Raw genomic sequence first — 18681 nt, 5'->3', positions numbered from 1 at the left:
AATCAGCACCATGAACTTCAGAGAAAAAACAAGCAGAGAAATAAGACCAACAGACAGGGCTCTGACTGCCTCAATCAAAGCAATATTGCTATTCACTTTACATACATCCTTGGATTGAGAGAGCCTTTACATCTGAGCAGTCAGGGAGCTCTGAAATACAGCCACTCAGAATTTTGACCATGGAATCACAAGATCCTTCTCATAAGAGATCCCCCAAAGCAAAATTCCAACTCAGAGTATATATACACCTCTCAGAGCCAGAAAGCATCACAATCCCTGTGGACTCCATGCCTAATTAGGAATTAACAAAAAGTGTGAAAGCCTTCCTACAAGCAAGCCTCCTAGGGGAGGCTTCCCTTAATAATTCCCTTAACAAGCAAACTTCCCTTAATGGGCTCCACTGGTAAGACCTATTTATAGGGGAGGAAGATCTTCAATTCCATTAATATTACACTAGAGTAGGTGCCACTGAGAGGATAGGCCTTGTGTTTGATGATAGTGAATGTTGAGTAGGAAAGAATGACACAAGACAGGCAAGCATACATCGCTTTTGACCTGGATCCAAGATGTCATTAAATTATATTTCTCCCAAACTAGACCAATTTCCAAATATCCCTGTTACTATCAAGGACACTGTTAAGCTTCCTTACACCCAACTTTTCACAATCTCATTGTCATTTTAGACTTCTTGGCTTCTCTCACCCCCATATATCCAATCCATTGCCAAATTTCATCCAGTTTTTCCTCACATTTTTTCATGTCTACCCCTTTTCTTTAGTCACACAGCCACTATTACAGAAACCTATTTCTTCTCCTCTTACCTGAACCATGGCAATAGCCTTTAATTGGTCAAGTCTATTCCTTCAACAATCTATCCCCCACAGTTGCCAAAAATAATTTTTCTAAAGTACAGATTCCTGACCATGTCACTCTTCTATTCAATAAACTGCAGTGACTCCCTATTGTCTCTTGGAGCAAATATTTCATCTTTATATCACCCTTTTAAATTTTTCTATTTTTGTGTATTTTAAAATGAATATAATTATTAGCACCATAATACATGTATCATAAATAAGTCAAATGGACATATTGGGATGTATGCTCAAAAGTATTTCACTTGTGCAATCAAAAAAGTTTGGAGATCATTGTTCTATTTGATACTAGAGCTGAATCTGTCCCCCTAACGCAAAGTTTTAGTCTGAGAAAAAATGAATCTCTTCCTTCCCTCACTCTTTCTCTCTTTCCCAGCTTTCCCCCCACCTCCCACATGGGTCTGTCTGTCTCTGTCTCTCCCTCTGGCTCTGTCTGTTTCTCTGTCTCTGTGTGTGTCTCTCTCTGTTTCTGTCTCTCTGTCTCTGTCTCTCTGTCTGTCTCTCTGTCTTTCTCTCTCTCTTTCCCCCCCCTTACCTCATATCTTCCAGGAGAGAAGGGGTTCGAATTAATTGTTTCTGAATAAAGGGCCTTTCCCTTGTCTTCCATTCCAGCTCCTGATAAGATTCAGGCTAACAGTGTGGGATTAAGAGTAAACAGAGATAGTGATGTTAAAGTACTAAAATAAGCAAATTAAATCATGATGCCAAGTTGAAAGCAAGATTTGTCCATGCAAAAGATACAATGTGGATAATCCTCCCATAGATCATAGAAGTGACTTTACAATACATAGTTGTACATGTTGGTATTTCTCCATAATACTGCACAATCCCAAAAGAATGAGAGAAAAAAACCACACCTTTACCGCCTATGTTTAATAAATAACCTTTAAAAGATTATTTTGATTTGCTATTATCTGAATAATACAGTATGAATATGCTTTTGTAGTAAAGGGAAAAGGCTAAGAAATTTTATTGGGAAAATGTATGCCTAAAATTTTTTATGATACATTTTATATAATGTATAACTATGTGTATAATCCATGAAAATGATCTCAAAATATCTTCTTTGTTGTGGAAGAAACCAAACTATCCATTAAAAAAGTTAAACTCCAAAATGACTATAAAATGATGTGAATATTCACAAGAGATACACTAAAATCACCTTCATTATAGTAACAATTTTGCATACACTATGCTTGAAACTCATACTTTAGTCATTGTCAATGTTTATGATAATATTAACATCAACCAGAGCTGACCAGGTACTATCGAATCTCAAAGAAAGAGTGCCCCTTTTACTAAACTGCCCCACAAAAGTCAAAAAATGAGCAACACTTTCTTTAAGGCTAGTTTAAAAGCTTTCTGTTTTCTTAAGATTTAACATTAGCCAAACTTGAAGACTAATGTTAGGATAAAACAGCCAATGTTGATATTAGCTAGAATTTGGGATTTGTTGACAATTACAATCATTTAAATATAATTACTACATTTCTACTTGAAAGGTTCAGAGAAACCAAATCAATAAAAGTGTATAATAATACAGAAAGTTGCTTCATATGATCAATTATTTGCTACCCTATAACTTAGTACTAAAAGTTTTATAAGAAACAGTTTTCCAATTCCAGTATCACCTCTGAATGACCATAGAGGGTGTACAGGTTGTACACTTAAGGTTAGGACATTATAAATGCTCTAACATAAGGGTGCCTGTAAATTTCTTTATAATAACTATTTCAAATTTGATAAACTTTAAAGATATATAAATAAATGTATATTATTTAAAGATAAATCATAAAGGTTTATTAACCATAACAATGGTGATATTTAAACATCAGGTCAGCAACTACATGGTGCAATGGACAGAGTGCCCACCCAGGAGTCAGGAAAACTCATCTTTCTGACTTCAAATGCAGCCTCAGACACTTGCTAGCTGTGTGACCTTGGGTAAGTCATTTAACCTTGTTTGCCTCAGTTTCCTCATTTGTAAAATGAGCTGGAGAAGGAAATTGCAGCTCACTCCAGAATCTTTGCAAATGACACCAAATGGTGTCACAAAGAGTCAGACATGACTGAAACAACCAAACAACAACAAAAATATGGAAGGTCGTGATTTGGAGGGTAAAGACCTAGAACTATGATTTTGTTTGTAAAATTCCCATCCTGAATCCCACCAATGCCCCTTGTCATGTGCTCTGCTATTTACAACACTAGGCTGTTTGTTGCCTGGAGCATTGAGAGGTAAAGAGCTTGCTCAGGTTCACCCAACAAGACAAGACCTAAACACAGTTTCTCCTAACTCTGACCCCAAGTCCCAATAAATAGAAAAGAAGATTAAGGAATGGGGCAAATCTTAATTGATCAGTCAATAAACATTTATTAAATGCATACTGTATACCAGACACTGTGTTAATATCATTAGGAAATGATATTTTAATACTCCAAAAAATAAATAAAGCATAACTCTCTGAAATGAATGTCTTAAGTAGCATAACCCACCTTAATTAGACATAAACTGATTTAGTCAAGAGAAATTGGACACTTGCAAGCAGGTCTAAATAATATCAAACATTTGCCCAAGAAAGTCTCATGGAAAAAAAATGAAAATTCTTTTGCCTCCTGATTTTGTGAGTATACATTTTATAAAAATGATTACTCTCTGGTCCTCAATTTCCTGCTATTAATTACTTTTGAGGGGTTGGGAAGAGAGGTCTGGTCTGAAAATTTTATCAGCTTGGGGCAACTCCCTGAATGGAAACTCACTTCAGGATTCATGCAACCCAGCAACTCATCAAATAATAATACTTACTAGCATTTAAATAATGTTTTTTTAAGTTTGCAAAGTACCTTGCAAATATCATCCCACCTTATCCTTACAACAACCCTTGGAGGTAGGTGCTATTATCCCCATTTTACAGATGAGGAAACTGAGGCAATTTAAGTGACTTGTCCAGGGTTATAAAGTTAGTGGCTGAGAGAGGATTTGAACAGTCTTCCTGGCTCAAAGCCCAGTTTTCTATCTACTGAGTCACCTACCTAGCTTCCTGGATCCACTACACCACCTAGCTTCTGTGACTTAGAAATTTGCCTCAGAACACAGAGACACCAAGGGAATTTCTATGATCATATAACCAGTAAAAGTCAGAGAATTTTCTAGAACCTTCATCTTTCTGACTCCAGGGCCAGGCCTCTTATCTGCAACATCATCTAATACTGAATAATGAATGAGGTGATTGTTGGGCATTATGTGGATGAATCAAATGTCACATTCTAGAGCATGAATCAAATGTCACATTCTAGAGCAGCTGTTCATAATCTGGTGTCTGTGAGCTTTAAAAATATACATATATTGAATTTTTTATTTCAATATAATTGGTTCAACTATAATCCCCTGTTATCCTGTGTGGTTTATTTAATGCATTTGAAAACAGTGTTCTGAACATGATGGAAATTTCAAGTCACATCCAAAGAAAGAACTATGGAGTCAGAATGCATAATGAAGCAGACTATTTTCTTTTTTGTTTTGTTTTATTTTGTTTTTTTTTCTTTCTAATGATTTTCCCCATTTGTTGTAATTCTTCTATGCAACATGACTTACGTGAAAATGTATTTAATAGGGGAAAAAATATTGCTCTGAGAAGGGGTCCATAAGTTTCAACAGACTCCCAAAGGTGTCCATGACAAAAATGGTTAAAAATCTTTAGTCTGAGGGTCCAGTGATAATTGTTTATATATCCAGAATTTAATCATTTTTTTAGTTTAGTGGTTTATCAAGCTAATATTTTAAAATATGTCTAATTTATATTTGTATAATTTATATTTAATATATAAATCTATTTGTATTTATTAATTTTATAAATTTATCTTTTAAATTTGCATTAATATAGTGCAATTAATTTAATACAAGCTTGAAGGGACCAAATCATGACCTACCTTTAAAAACCATTATATTTGAAATCTGCCTCCCATAGAAAATGCCTTTCTGCTACAAAGGCTACAAAGAGTCATTAGCACGTAATAATTGGACATCAGCACAAGATTAAGTATCCCACATTTTGGTAGACTTCTGAGTTTGAAGTTTTGAAAAGAAATAGATAGCACCCTTTGCTGTTCCCTGTCTCAGCTGATAGTGTATCCACAAGGGGGCGACTAACATGACTTGAAGTTGTTATGTCATGCATGGGATAGATGAAGATCAAGGGACAGCTCATCTCCAAATAAGCCCTGTTGAAGTCATGATAGCATCATGGCATAGTTGAAGGGTTGTCACATTGAAAAGGGCAAACGTTTATTCTTTGTTGCTTCAGAATACAGTCCAACATGTGAAAACTATCCAGAAGCCGACTGCATCATAAGGAAAAAACACACTTTGAGCTAGTCCATTCCTGAAAAAGATACACTGCTAGAATTGGATTTATGAAAGCCCAGGTTCAAATCTCACCTCTGACACAAGCCTTGCCACAAGCAAGGCCCTTAAGGTGTCCAGATTTCAGTTTCTTAAGTGTGAAAAAGAGGATAATAATGCCAACCTCACAGGATTGTTGTGAGGCTGGAATGAAATAATGTATGTAGAGTATCTTGCTAACTTCAAACTCCTATAGGTCAGACTTAGAGCTGGAGGGGACTCTCAGATGTGGTCCCATCTTCTCATCTTACAGATGAGGAAACTGAGACCCAGAGAGAATCCTTGACTTGCCCAAGGTCACATAGGTAGTAATTAGCAGAGACAGGGTTCAAACCCAAGACCAAAGTCAGAGCTCTTTCATCCTTATTATTTAAGCCAAGTCCAGATAGCTACCCATCACAGATGTCGCAGAAGGGATTCTTGCATTGAAAGCGGTTGGACCAAATGATCTTCAAACTCTAATGTTTTATTATTTTATGTGTTTCCAAAGCAAGTTTAAGAATTAAAATGTAACTCTTCATGAAGAATTTTTTTAATCCTTGACAACCTTTAGGGTTGAAAGGTCTATTTTCACAAGGACTCTCTGTGGACACTAGAGGTGGCAGTAGGCTCACAGATGAGTAAGTGAACATTCCTCCAAGTTGTTTGGAATAATGGCCCTGACAATCAAAGCTGTATCGGCAGCCTGGGCACGCTTCTGGCAATTCTCTTGCTATGCACGTTGATTTACAGTTTGCTCCCTCTCCATTTCAACATATGTTGTTTGTTTGCTTTTCTATCTCTACACACCTTCACAGATTTTATGACTAACAGATAAGCAATGAAGAAAATTTCACTTCCACAATGATATGACTAGAACACAGGATTATAGGATCACCTATCAATCCAGAGTTGGAAGAGACTTTATAGAAGCCAGCTAGTCCAGCCCCCTCATTTTACAGATAAGGAAATTGAGGCCCCATGGAGGTTAATTGATTTGTCTAAAGTCACACCAGTAATGAACAACAAAGGCAGGATTTGAACCCAAGTACTGATTCTAGAACCAGCACTCTGGATACTTCATTTTTCGTTTTTTCTTTTTAAAAATTTATTTATTTTAATTTTAATTTATAGAATACAACAAGTATTTCCAGAACATAGTATAATAAAAAAAAATGATTGCACATTAAACTACAAATATATTATGTACAACTTGCTATTCATTTTAAATATATAATAAAGTGAAATTATACATTTCTTTTTTTTCCCTTCCCTCATGTCTCCTTCCTCTCTCCTCCCTCAAGATGGCTACCGTCTTTTTTTAAATATCTCTCCAATGGCAGTGTTAGAACAGGGACTACTCCAGGATACCACAGACATTGGGGCTTCTTCTCCAGCAAGAAAGGCTTTCCCTTCCTCTTCACCAACACCCCTTTCACATGTAAAGGCTTTATCACTCTAATAACATTGGGAGTGACTGTGTAACCAATCACAGAAACAATTGCAACCAACCAAATTCCCACTCATCCCAAGGAGCAAAAAATAAAATTAAATCCCGTCCAATCTTGGTCTCAGGCCTGGATATCCCATTTTCTGAATCAGACAGGTAAGCTAACTGGTCAGAAGGCCTCCATGCCACAGAGGTCACAGGGACAGGACACCACTTGGCCTTTTTTATTACAGTTGTCATAGACTCATGCAGGATACAGTAACCAATAGCTCCCTGAATAGGTTCCAAGCAAGGAGACCTAATGATTTTTTTTTTAAAGATGGTGTAACTCCCATGGAATGTCAGTCAGGTGTTTTGTTTTGTTTTGTAAAGGAAATAACATAGACATAGCAATTTCCTTCTTGAGGCTCAGGGCCCACATCATAATGGAGTAAAAGGCTCACAGAGTCTCCTGCTTCAGTCACAAATCAGTCAATCCCAAGGCAGTGTTCCATGTCCAGGGACAGAGGAAGATTGGATGCTAACAGAGATGGAGGTAAAGGCAGAAAAAGAGAGGAGCAGGAAGGTGAGGAGCAAGAAGAAATAGAAGGGAAAAAACTTTTAAAATGAGAAAAGAGGAAGAAAGAAAGAGGCAAGAAATGGGGTTGGCACTGAAGAATATTGTATCTGCAGTGTCTTAACAAGAGGTAATTTGGTACAGTGTAAAACTGCCGATCTTGCAGTCAGAAGACCTGGGTTCAGATTCTGGGCCAGCCATTTGCAATATGTATAACCTGGGATAAAATCACTTCTTGAACCTCTCTGGGGTTAAGAATTCTCAATTGCAAAATGAAAGGGTTGGATTTGAGGATTTGTAAGGTCCCTTCTATCTCCATATCTATGATTTTAGAAGGGACCTAAAGGATGCTCTCATCCAGTTTCCCCTTACAAGTGAAGAAACCAACAGGAAAAACAGAAATAGGCAAAAGGAGAGAGGAAGAGGTCGGAACATGGAACCCTTATCATTAAGATGATGCTGGTGCTTCCACTGGTAAATCAGAGAACAGCCCTAAGTCACAATTTGGATGGATGGGGGAAATCTGAGCAGAATCTGGGCACCTGGAGTCTCGGTGCTTGCTCTTGCAATTAAAAGATCTGGTCCTCAGTCAGAGTTCACCATCAGGGAAGCCTGAGATCAGAAAACATTTAGGACACTCTGGCACCTCAGAGCAATGGACAAGGACCACAGGGTCCAGCTGGGCTAGGAGAGAGGAAGGTTCTCACTATACAAAGTCCCCATTGCTAAATAACCATGTGGGGCACTCCTTCCCCCTCCTACCTTATCTCTGCTATTCTTAGAACAAAAGTCCAAATGTGGGCAAATTTCAGGTTAAGGCCCAAGAGCATAAGTGCCATGCTAGTGGGATACCCAGATTTTCTTTTTATCCTTTTCTACATATTTGTAGATATACATATCCTTTTCTACATATTTGACTTGTTTAGCAGGCATTCAGCAACAAGGGTGTACACTTTTAGGAAGGTGGAAAGGTGAAAGTCTGCAACTCCTGAATTCTCTTTGGGAATCTGTCAGACTTTTTTTTATAAAGATTCTATGTCCTCTCATCCTTCATCCTGCAACCTCCCAACATGTTTCTCACTCCTTCCCTCCCTGACACTGCTAGAGAGTTTAGCCCAAGGCTAAGTCTGTCATTTCTTTGTTTAAACCTTGTGGCTAACACCATTACTGCTTTTCATCTTCCTGGGTTGTGTGGTTGGATCAAGCTAATCTAATCTCCCTCTGGAAAAGACAGTCAGCTGGGGGCATATATGATCCTGAGAAAGCTGACTCTGGCCTGGCATATCTCTCACTGAAAAAATGAGAACAGGAACATAAATCTTTGTCACTTTCTCCCTCAGATGAAATAACTGGGAGCCAAACTTGTCAAATGTTTCTTGGTGCACAGGACATCTGAAGTTAGGAGGACAGAGCTCACAGAGGCCTATGGAAAGAGAGAGATTATTTTATAATCAAGACACACCAATCTCAGAAAATCACAAGAGGGCGAGGCCAGACTGCATCCCCAGCTCCACAGGGAGGAGCAAAGGGTCTTAATGGGCAGGCAATCTGTGCTGAAACTATGGCATTTGAGGCCCAGGCTGAGAGTGGGGGTGGAAAGGGGAGGGAAGTCCGCACGTGGGCCAGGAGGAGCAGGAAGGAGACGAAGCCCAGAAATGTGGCCCAGGCTTGGGCCTGAGGCCTTTGACAGTGACACACAGTGGTTCCCTGACTTATTCCACTCACTAGAAGTCATGTTTGCTCCCCCCAGTCTTGTGATTTGTCCTTTAACTGGGATAGTGGACATAGGAAGGCCTCTGATCAGTTGGCCTGGTCCAGCATGGTCCTAGGAGACAGACTAGAACACTTGGGGCCCAGGCCCTATCTCCCAGACAGAAATATAGAGCATCTTTGGGGACATCTGCTCTATTTGTGGGAAGGTGGGCAAAACACTCAAAATGAAGTAAAAGCAGGATCCAGGACCCTCAAGAATGTCACCCTCTGTTTCTCAGGACCCTCCATGGGGTTTGTGTGTGCAGGATTTCTGCAGAAGATAGTCCATTTTGTTAAGCCTTTGAATATTCAAATTGAAAGTATCGCGCAATCATTGATTGTCAAATCATGGGTTTCTAGAGGTTTTAAATACTTGGCATGAGGGGGAAAAAACTCAAACCTATACCCGAAGGTATAAAACATTAATTCGGTTTGTTTCCAGCTCCAGAGGAGCCAGTGCAGCCAGAGGGTTTGTGAAACTTTAAAAATGTTGCATCTTCTCCTTCTCTCCCAGCACAGGAGCCTGCCTCGAAGCTGAGTTTCCTGCAGCTGCAGCATCCAGCCACAGTCCCAGCTGTTTCCACAGGATGTCGGGTAACCTAGGGCCGCTGCTCCGGGGGAAAAGGTCGAGGGGTACTGGAGTGCTGGGACCCCGCCACATTTCGTTGGTTTTGCCTGGGCAGGACAGAAAGGGAGAAAGTAGTCAGTGCATGTCGGGGAGGGCTGGGGAGTAAAGGTCATACCTTGGGCCGGAGCCGCTCTCCCGGGGCTCCCACTTTTGGGGGCCGGCTCAAGGCGGGGAGGGGAGGGAGGAGTTGCCGAAACACCACTGTGGTTCAGGACCTCTGCGCCCCCACCACACTCCCACCCCCGAGATTCTCCCAGTTTGTTCCCCGGGGACTTTCCGGCTTCAGACCTGCTTGCCCAGAACCTGCGGCCGGGGGGAGCTAGAGACTCGCAGCGCAGAGTAGCACAGCCCGAGCCCGAGCCTGCAAGAGGAAGGGAGGGGGAGGGAGAGAGAGCAAGAAAAGAAGGGGGAGAGAGGCCAAGAAGGAGGGAGGAGGAAGAGTCAAAGAGTCGGGAATGGATGAGTGGAACCCAGTCGTGCGCCGGGACTCCCTCCCCTCGGGCGGTCCCCCCTCGCCCCGCCACAGTGCTGGCTGATCCGTGGGGCGCCAGCCGGAGGGGAGGTGGACAGCGCTGCGCAGGGAAGGGGAAAAGAGGCAGGGGTAGACAGAGTGGGTAGCAATCAGCAACCCCAGAGCCTCATCCATTCCTCTAGGCGGAGACCCCCTTTCTCCCTTCTTGGGGAAGCGCCCCTGAGCTCTTTGAGCTGAGCTGAGCCTAACTTGGGGGGGGGGGGACCAGCTGTGTGGGGCAAGCTGGGCGGTGCCGAGCCATGCGGAGCCGTGCGGTGCTGTGCCGTGCCCCGGCACTCCCCTCAGGTTGTCCCCCTCAAGTCGCCACAAAACGCTGACTGATCCGTGGGGCGCCCGCCAGAGAGGAGGTGGGCAGCTTAGTGCAGGGAGAGGAAAGGAGGCAGGATGGGTAGGGCCAGAGTGAGTAGCAATCAGCAACCCCAGAGCTTCACCCATTCCTCTAGGCGGCTGCCCCCTTTTCCCCTTCTTGGGGAAGCGCCCCCAGACCGTTGAGCTGAGCTGAGCCCAGCGGGGGGGAACCTAGCCGTGGGAGGCAGGCCGTGCGGGGCCGTGCCGAGACCAGCCATGCCATGCCGAGCCGAGCCGTGCAGTGCCGAGCCGTGGGGTGGGACTCCCCTCCGGCGGTTCCCCTCGCCTCGACACAGAGTGATGACTGATCCGTGGGGCGTCCGCCCAAGCGGAGGTGGGCATCACAGCGCAGGGAAAGGAATGGAGGCAGGGGTAGGGTAGGGTAGCAATCAGCAACCCCAGAGTCTCATCCATTCCTCCAGCTCCCCCTGCCCCGCAGCTCGGTCACCCCTTGGTCCACCTTGCCTTTTTTCCGCCCAGCCACAGAGTCCACTCACTGCGGCTGCAGCTTCGGCTCGAGCTCCGGCTCCCGCGGGGCCCCGACTCTCCGCTTTACAGAGGGTACAGACTCTGTCCCAGCCCCTGCCTTCCTCCGCTCACGGCTCCCAGACTCTGTCCCCGCCGCTCCCTGAGAGACGGACAGCTGCCTTCCTCTTGGGCCACGGCAGGGACTCGGATCCGAGGAGCTCTCCTCTAGGCTCCCGGGCGCCGTGGAGGTTGCGGCGGCAGAGACCAGCCTGCAAGAGGAAGGAGGGGGAGGGAGAGAGAGAGAGAGAGAAGAGAAGGGGGAGAAAGGACAAGAAGGAGGGAAGAGGAAGAGTCGAAGAGCCAGGGAAGTCATAGGGGAGGCATAAAGGAGAGCGAAAGGAAAAAAAAATTTTTTTTTATTTTAAAAAGAGGGAATAAAGAGTCATCAGAGGAGGGAGGGAGCTCCCAAGGCCACCTTTGAGGGGTGTGTGTGTCTGTGTGTCTGTGTGTCTCTGTGTGTGTCCAGTTCCCTAGTCGACCTGAGGGCAGGGCTGACCTAACCCCACCTGAGTGTTGCTCAGCCCTAGGGCTGGCTCACCACAAACAGCCTAGGACAGAAAGAACCGGGAGGTTGGAGGCAACCTGGACTGTGCCCAAGCCCCCGGGGGCAGGAGTGGACTCCAGGGTATGACACAGAATAGAAGCATCACTCTAGGGTGAGGTCAGAGGTCAGCCTCATCTGCACAGGTGCTCGGTCCCTCTCCTCTAGGTTAGTCGATATTCCCCCAGGAGAAAGAGAACAAGAGAGTAAGACCTAGGGCTCCAGTTCTGAAAGGCATTTGGGCATTTGTAGGGTCCGTGATGAGAGCCAAACACCCCGTGTACAGAAAGTAACTGGTTAGAGGGGAAACTTGCTGGGGGGGGGTGGGCTCGGATGAGAAGGGATGGCTGAAGAGACCCATCAGCTTTTGTTTGGTTTGATTCTACTGTGGCCTACCTGATCACATTGACTCTAGTTGCAAAAAATAACCTCCCTTTAGCCTGTCTAGTCTAAGAGCACCATTTAACCTTTAACCCTTCACCTGTGGCCTTGAGGAATATTCCCTAAACACTCATACTTTTTAGACATCTGATACCCTGTTTAGACTCTCCCTCCCTCCACCCCCATCTCCAACTCTGACCCTTAAACATGGAGAGGCTTTCCTGAGCTCTGATTAATGAACTTTCCCTCAGAAAAACCGAAGGTGTATCAAGGGGTCCGGGTGAAGATCACAGTGAAGGAGCTGTTGCAGCAGAGGAGGGCACACCAAGCGGCATCAGGGGGAACCGTAAGCACAAATCCTTCACTTCACTTTGAAACAGGCTCCAGTCCAACACTTGTACTGTGTCATTTAGCCCCATCTAGGTTCCAGTGACTGAGTATCCTCAAGCCCTGGGTCCCTGTTGCCTTTCCTTCTACAAGGAGAGGTACAGTTCCTAGCTGCTCCTCCTGTTGGGTCATCTCCCCCACACCCTGATGTCTGCCATACTCACCAAGAGGAGGCAAGAGAAAGCAGCAAGGGATGTTATCCCTCAGTTTTCCAGGGGCTGAGCCACTATTGCTGAACTTTAGGGTTAGTCCTGGTTCTTTTTAGTTAGCTAAGCACTCAACAAGTCAATCTCCTTGAGTGAAGATGCTCATTCTCTGTCACAGACTCTAGTCAACTAATGTTGCCAAGGAAAGTGTCTCGCAGAAGCTTACCAATTTAGCTTTATAGCTATAAGGAAGTGTAGAAAACCATCTAGTTTCAAGGGATCATAAATCTGGAGCTGGGTGGGACCTTAATGCTCTAATAGTCCAGAATCCTCAAATTTTCACAGATGAGGAAATTAAGGTCCCTTGGTCAACAGAGAGTTTAAGGGTCAGACCTGAAATCCCAATCCAGGTCCTGTAATTCCAAATCCAACACAATTTTCACTGCACCACTCAATGGTCCTTTACTGTGTCATGGTACAAAAGAGGAAACAGGAGAAGTGAAAAGAATATAGACCACCTGGATGCAATCTCATTTTGTGTCCCTGTGTGACTCCGTACATCTTAATCTTTCTGCAGTTTCCCTCTCTGTAAAAAGGAAGGGTTAGATCAGATAACCTCTAAGTTTCCTTCCAACTCTAAAACTATTATCCTAAATTCCTAAACTGTGTAACTGGCCCAGAGAAAGTGAAGTGACTTGCACAAAGTCAGGAAAATTACATACGAGATGTAGGATTCGCACCCACGTCTCCAAACATAGAATTTTTTCTATTTACCATCACTTCATTCAAGAACCATCCTTCAAAAATAGCACTTCACCAGTAAAGATTGTTCCCCCCTCCTCTTGTTTTTTTAATGTGTGACCTTGGAGGTCAGTCTTTGAGCCCTCAGGATAGGAAGAAACCTCATTAGCCAAGACTAGGCAGCTCAGAACATCCATCGCTCACTTGAAAATTAAGTCATTTAGAACATGAAGATGAGCCTTGGTGAAAGTGTTAAAGTTAGAACAGGAGTGTCAGTGGGAAATTAGCCCTAAGAGACCACTTGACTTTTCTAAAACCACACAGACAAACAGTGGCTTGTGGTGTGTGTTTGTGGAGGGGAGGAGTTGGCAGCCTGGGCTGTGGTTAGCTTAGACTAGATCCCAGTCCCCTGACCCATGAGCCCTTCCTAGGGAGAGTTGTGTGCAGACTCTGCTGGTTTGTTGTTACTGTGGTTTTTGTTTTTCTCTAAATGTCCATAGGCAAGGGCAGCCTCCTTCTGTCTCTTTCTAGATACTGGCTAATGTGAATGACCATTAAAACCAGGGGTTATCAGAAAGTGATTCTAAGACAGCCTAGAGTAACAGTTAAGTAGTGCCCATTGGAAGAACATGAGTGCAAGGCTTAGGTAAGAGTGAGTGCCAGTGAAATACTTGGAGAGCTTCCAGCATATGGTAGCTCCTAGGTTATGCTGAAGTATAATTATTTAATTTGTTTTAAGGCAACACCTGACACTGGGAGGCTAATGCCTCTGTGTGCAGGACCTCATCCAACACAATAATAACACCTTTCATTGGCAGAGTGCGCACAATTCTTTTGAAAGCATTTTCCCTTACAGCATCCAGATGAGGTGGGCAGGGCAGAGATTATTATCCCCATTTTGTAGATAAGGAAACTGATGCCCATAAGGCTAAGTGACTCATTCGAGGCCATCAAACTAATGTACAAGATTCTAAGACCAAGGTTCTTGTTGCTACACAACCTGGAGGCTTTTTGGACCTATCATTTCATCTGATCTGAGTCTGTGCTAATTTTTCTGGGGAGGTGTCTAGGGCACATGGTTGCCATTAACATATGATGTCACCACTAGTTCAGAGATGGTTGTAAAAGAAAAATTTATTAAGTAATCAGGAAATTGATGGTTGTTGAATGCTTCAGAACCAAAAACTACCAAGATTTGGGGAGTGAGGTTATGAGAAACCAAGAACTAGCAGCATCAACCCTAGACTAGCATTGCTAACATTTAGGGGATTTCATAGGATGATAGATTGGGAGATGGAAAAACAGATAATCCAAATACCTCATTTAACAAGATAAGCAATTGGGGTCCAGGGAATTTAAGTGACTTGAGCAAAGTTGGTGGCAGAACTGGGATCTGAATGCATGTCTTCTAACTTTAAATCCAGATGTCTTTCCACTGTTGCATGGATTTAATTAATAGGGCCCAGTTCAATGTCAAATGTTGTAACTATATTATAAAGGCCAAATGAGGTCAGGAGAGGTAGAACAACTGTTGTGGTTTTTTTCTTCCTGTTGTCAGATCCATATAAGGTACAGATGTACACGGGATGAGCCGTATATATTATGTTGATTAGAAACAGCTAGGTGAGGCAGTATGAATGAAGTAGAATGAAGTCGTGGAGATCTGACTTCAAATTCTGCCTCAGATACTTACTAGTTGTGTGACCCTGGGCAAGTCATTTCACCTCTGCCTGCCTGTTTCCTTATTTGTAAAATATAGATAATAATAACACCTTCCTCCCAGGGTTGTTGTGAGACAAAATGAAATATTTTAAAATTTTATTTGCAAACTTTCAAACACAATATAAAGTCTGGCTATTTTTATCCTGCTTCAGTAAAAGTGACACTCTACAGCACTTTAAAGTTTGGTGTTGTTCAGTCATTTCTGACTATGACTCTATTTGGGGTTTTCTTAGCAAAGATACTGGAGTGGTTTGCCATTTCCTTCTCCAGTTCATTTGACAGATGAGGAAACTGAGGCAAATAGGGTTAAGTTACTTGCCCAGCATCACACAGCAATGTGTCTGAGGCCAGATTTTAACTCAGATTCAGGCCCAGCATTCCAACTGATGCACCATCTAGCTGCCCAGTTTACCAAGCCCCTTTCCCAGAGAAGGCCTCTGAGAGAGATTTTTTTGTCAGTATTATTATCCCTGTTTTACAGATGTGGAAACTGAGGCTGAGAGGTGAAATGGTTTGCCCAATCCCTATCCATTTGAGGGAGAATGAAAAGTCTTACCTATACATGTAGCCAGTTCTACACTGTTGTACATGTATCGCTTACGCTCCTATCTCCCCAGGTGCCTAGCTTATCTGCCTGTTTATTATGAGTCTTCTACTGTGCCAGAGTATAGATGAGCTTCCAAGTAAGTGCTTGTAGGTATGTGGAAAGTAGACACTCCTCCCTGGTTACTCCCTAGGGCATGACATCAACACATGTTCCTGCAGCTATGGGGCAGAAACACTTCTTCCATCTACAATCTAGATAGAAAAAAAAATCCATCGCCTGAGGCATGTAGGTGGGGGAAGAGTAGAGAGTACCACCAGAAGTACCTGTTGGGTGGTACAGGTGGCAGAAATCAGAGAGTACTAAGTACTTTATCCATCAGGATAGGGCTCTGTGGTTTTGTTTGTTTTTTATTAAATTATTCATTTTTAGTTTTCAACATTCACTTCCTATGGTTATAGAAATAATTTTCATTGAATTATTTCAGAATGCCTTTTTGGAACTTGGAACTAATTAAAATTACATTTATCAAGTAAGACACTAACACCCTGTGGACAGCTAGGTGGCACAGTGAATAGAGTACCAGGCCTGGCATCCAGAAGAGAAATCTTCCTGAGTTCAAACACTAACTAGCTGTGTGACCCTGGGCAAGTCACTTAACCCTGTTTGCCTCAATTTCCTCATCTGTAAAATGAGCTGAAGATGGCAAAACTCTCTAGCACCTTTGCCAAGAAAACGCCAAATTGGGTCAGGTGTTGGACAGGACTGAGACAACTGGACAACAGCAACACAGAATGCCCCGATCTTATTTTGTTGTGTTCAAGAGTGTAAACCGAGAAAAATATCTTAATTTTTAAGATAGCCATCGTCATATCTTTCAAAAGTTTTAAGAAGCCTAACATGAATGGAAGAACATTCTTGAGGCAGACACCATAGGACCAGATAATTCCAGGAGAATCCCATTTTCATTGTCAGGATTGTGAATTTAGTAGACTTCTTCAGCAAAGCACATTGCATCTTAGACACACACACACACACACACACACACACACACGGGTTTTCCAGGTACCCATAGGATAAATGGAACCTTTAGTTGTTATCTATCCAAAGATTTCCTTTCATCTTTCTATTTTCTTCCTGCTCAATTTTTGGGATGGTTGTTGTTTTACAAAAAATAAGCATGTCTTTTCACCCTCAGGCCTCAGTTTCCTTATCTGTAAAATGAGGGGGTTGAACTAGTTCCCTAAGGTCTCTTCTAGCTCTAAATCTGTGACCCTATCATCCTACAAATGCTAAGTTGTAGATTTCTTTGCCACAGGTGTCTTTTTGGAAGCAAAAAGAGTAGTTGCCTTTCTTTGTCCCTCCCTTTTTTTTTTTTTATTTTGAGGAAAGGAGAAGGTAAACTCACGAAGAAAAAGATAATATCAAATACAATACTGTAGACTGGCCTCAGTGAGATAAAAATGTAGGGAAGTGGACAAACAGGATGACCAGAGGGGCAGGAAAGGGGTTAATAAGAACTTTACAATGAAGAAGATTTTTTAAAAACCCACTCCTTGTAAGACCTCTAGCAGCAGCCAAATATTTGCATAAAGAGCTGATAATTCCTTCCAGCTTCCTGGTTCATGACATTATGACATGGATCACTTTCAAAGTTTGTACCACCCCCTGTTCTTAGCATCGGCTGATTGCACAACCTTCCTAGGGCCTGAGAATGCAGTGGTGGCTGCCGCCTGGAATCTCTTCCTGAAACTCAAAACTGTGCTGGTCCCTTTAAAATTTAAAGCTATCATCTGAAACCAGAAGAGAATTAGTACTAAATTACTAATCCAGCTGGAAAATTCTGAATTCATTTGTCCTTAAATGGCTTAGAAAGAGCAATCTAATGACTGCAGAATATTTTGATGGTACTGCAGCTTTCACAGAAAATAGTAGGACCTACCAGGAGTTGTCATATTTCCCTCCAATTAATTGACATTTACATACCTTCTTAACAGCCTCCTCAGTTGAGAATTGCTTTAAGTTCAATAAAATCATGAGTTTTGTGACATTTCTTGGATATGTCCCCCAGGACCTAGCACTGTGACTATGAACAGTAAGCACTTAATAAATGCTTTTTGAGTGAATGGATAAAGAGATAGATCAATAGAGAAAAATGTGATTTTTTTTAACTCTTTAAGAGATAACAGAACTAACAGGGGTTTTTTTCCCTCCCCGTAAAAGCTCACAAGCATTCAAATAATACATTAAGTTTAAGAAAATTCTCTAAAAGGAAGAAAATCAATATTTCTTAAGTAATCAACTTTTTGAAAAAAATGAATCCTGTTCATGAAACATTTTTAATCAAACATTTGAATGTAAGAAGCTCTCTTCTGGATTTTCCCCAGTTACTGTACCTTCATAACCTAAATTGTTTCATTCCATTTAAAAAAAATCATTAGTGATCAGCTATGTCCCAAACAGAAGTATTGTGGACTAATATTAGAACTTAAGAATGGTAAAAGTAAAAACTAAATCAAATAATAATCATTGTCCTTAATTATATTAAAATTGGAGAGCAAAAAACATGACTTACCTTATTGCAGGGGGGAAAACTGTCACTTATTAACGTCTTACCTTTCCCCTTATCAAAACAATTTATTTCATTTTATTTAACGACTCTGTTCTTGATCTGGCAGTTGTCTCGGAGCAGCAGCGTCCAGTTTCCAGAAGCAGTCTCACCTTCTTCTGCAGGTCAGTACAGACAGTATCTCATTTTCCTCAACCTATTTCCAGAGTCCACCTCACAGGTCTTTTAATGCTGGATTCGAGGTTAGGGTAGGCATTGCCATTTAAATGAAATGCAACCAATCAGAACTAGAAAAGGGCACAACGAATCCATGTGGGCATGCATCAAGCAAACAAGCACATATTTTTGTCCCCATTTGGGGACAGTTCAGGCTTTGCATCACAAAGTTTCTTTCCTCCCATTTATTCCCACTACTGAGCCAGGAGTAACTAAAGCTAGCTAAGGTATAGCATTGTTTTGGTATTCTCAATCTGGTTATCTTTTTCAATGGACCAAGGGAAGTACAGGACATCTTGAGGCTCTAAGATAAATGCTTTTTCTCTTTTGAGCCAACAGGCTCTCTCTCTCTCTCTCTCTCTCTCTCTCTCTCTCTCTCTCTCTCTC

General features: G+C 42.4%; 1 protein-coding gene across 2 annotated transcripts in view; it reads left to right on the top strand.

The window, feature by feature from the left end:
• The first annotated feature begins 8107 nt into the window (after nucleotides 1-8107).
• The window catches only part of POU2AF3 (POU class 2 homeobox associating factor 3), a 14706-nt gene continuing 4132 nt past the window's right edge, over nucleotides 8108-18681 (top strand). Inside the window, exons 1-3 of one of the 2 annotated variants that reach the window (XM_069079755.1) lie at nucleotides 8108-9605; nucleotides 12221-12315; nucleotides 18188-18242. In XM_069079755.1, the coding sequence (XP_068935856.1) occupies nucleotides 9599-9605; nucleotides 12221-12315; nucleotides 18188-18242 (157 nt within the window). In that variant the 5' untranslated portion in view covers nucleotides 8108-9598. Of the gene's footprint in view, nucleotides 9606-12164; nucleotides 12316-18187; nucleotides 18243-18681 lie in introns of those variants that run through there. The other variant, XM_069079754.1, reaches the window with a different exon arrangement.

This window comes from Petaurus breviceps, unplaced genomic scaffold, assembly GCF_028583685.1.
Source record: "Petaurus breviceps papuanus isolate PSGF00001 unplaced genomic scaffold, PetGlider_PUasm1.0 91133, whole genome shotgun sequence".
NCBI lineage: Eukaryota > Metazoa > Chordata > Mammalia > Diprotodontia > Petauridae > Petaurus > Petaurus breviceps.
Note: the sequence above shows the minus strand (reverse complement) of the source record. Positions and strands in the feature narration are given on the sequence as shown.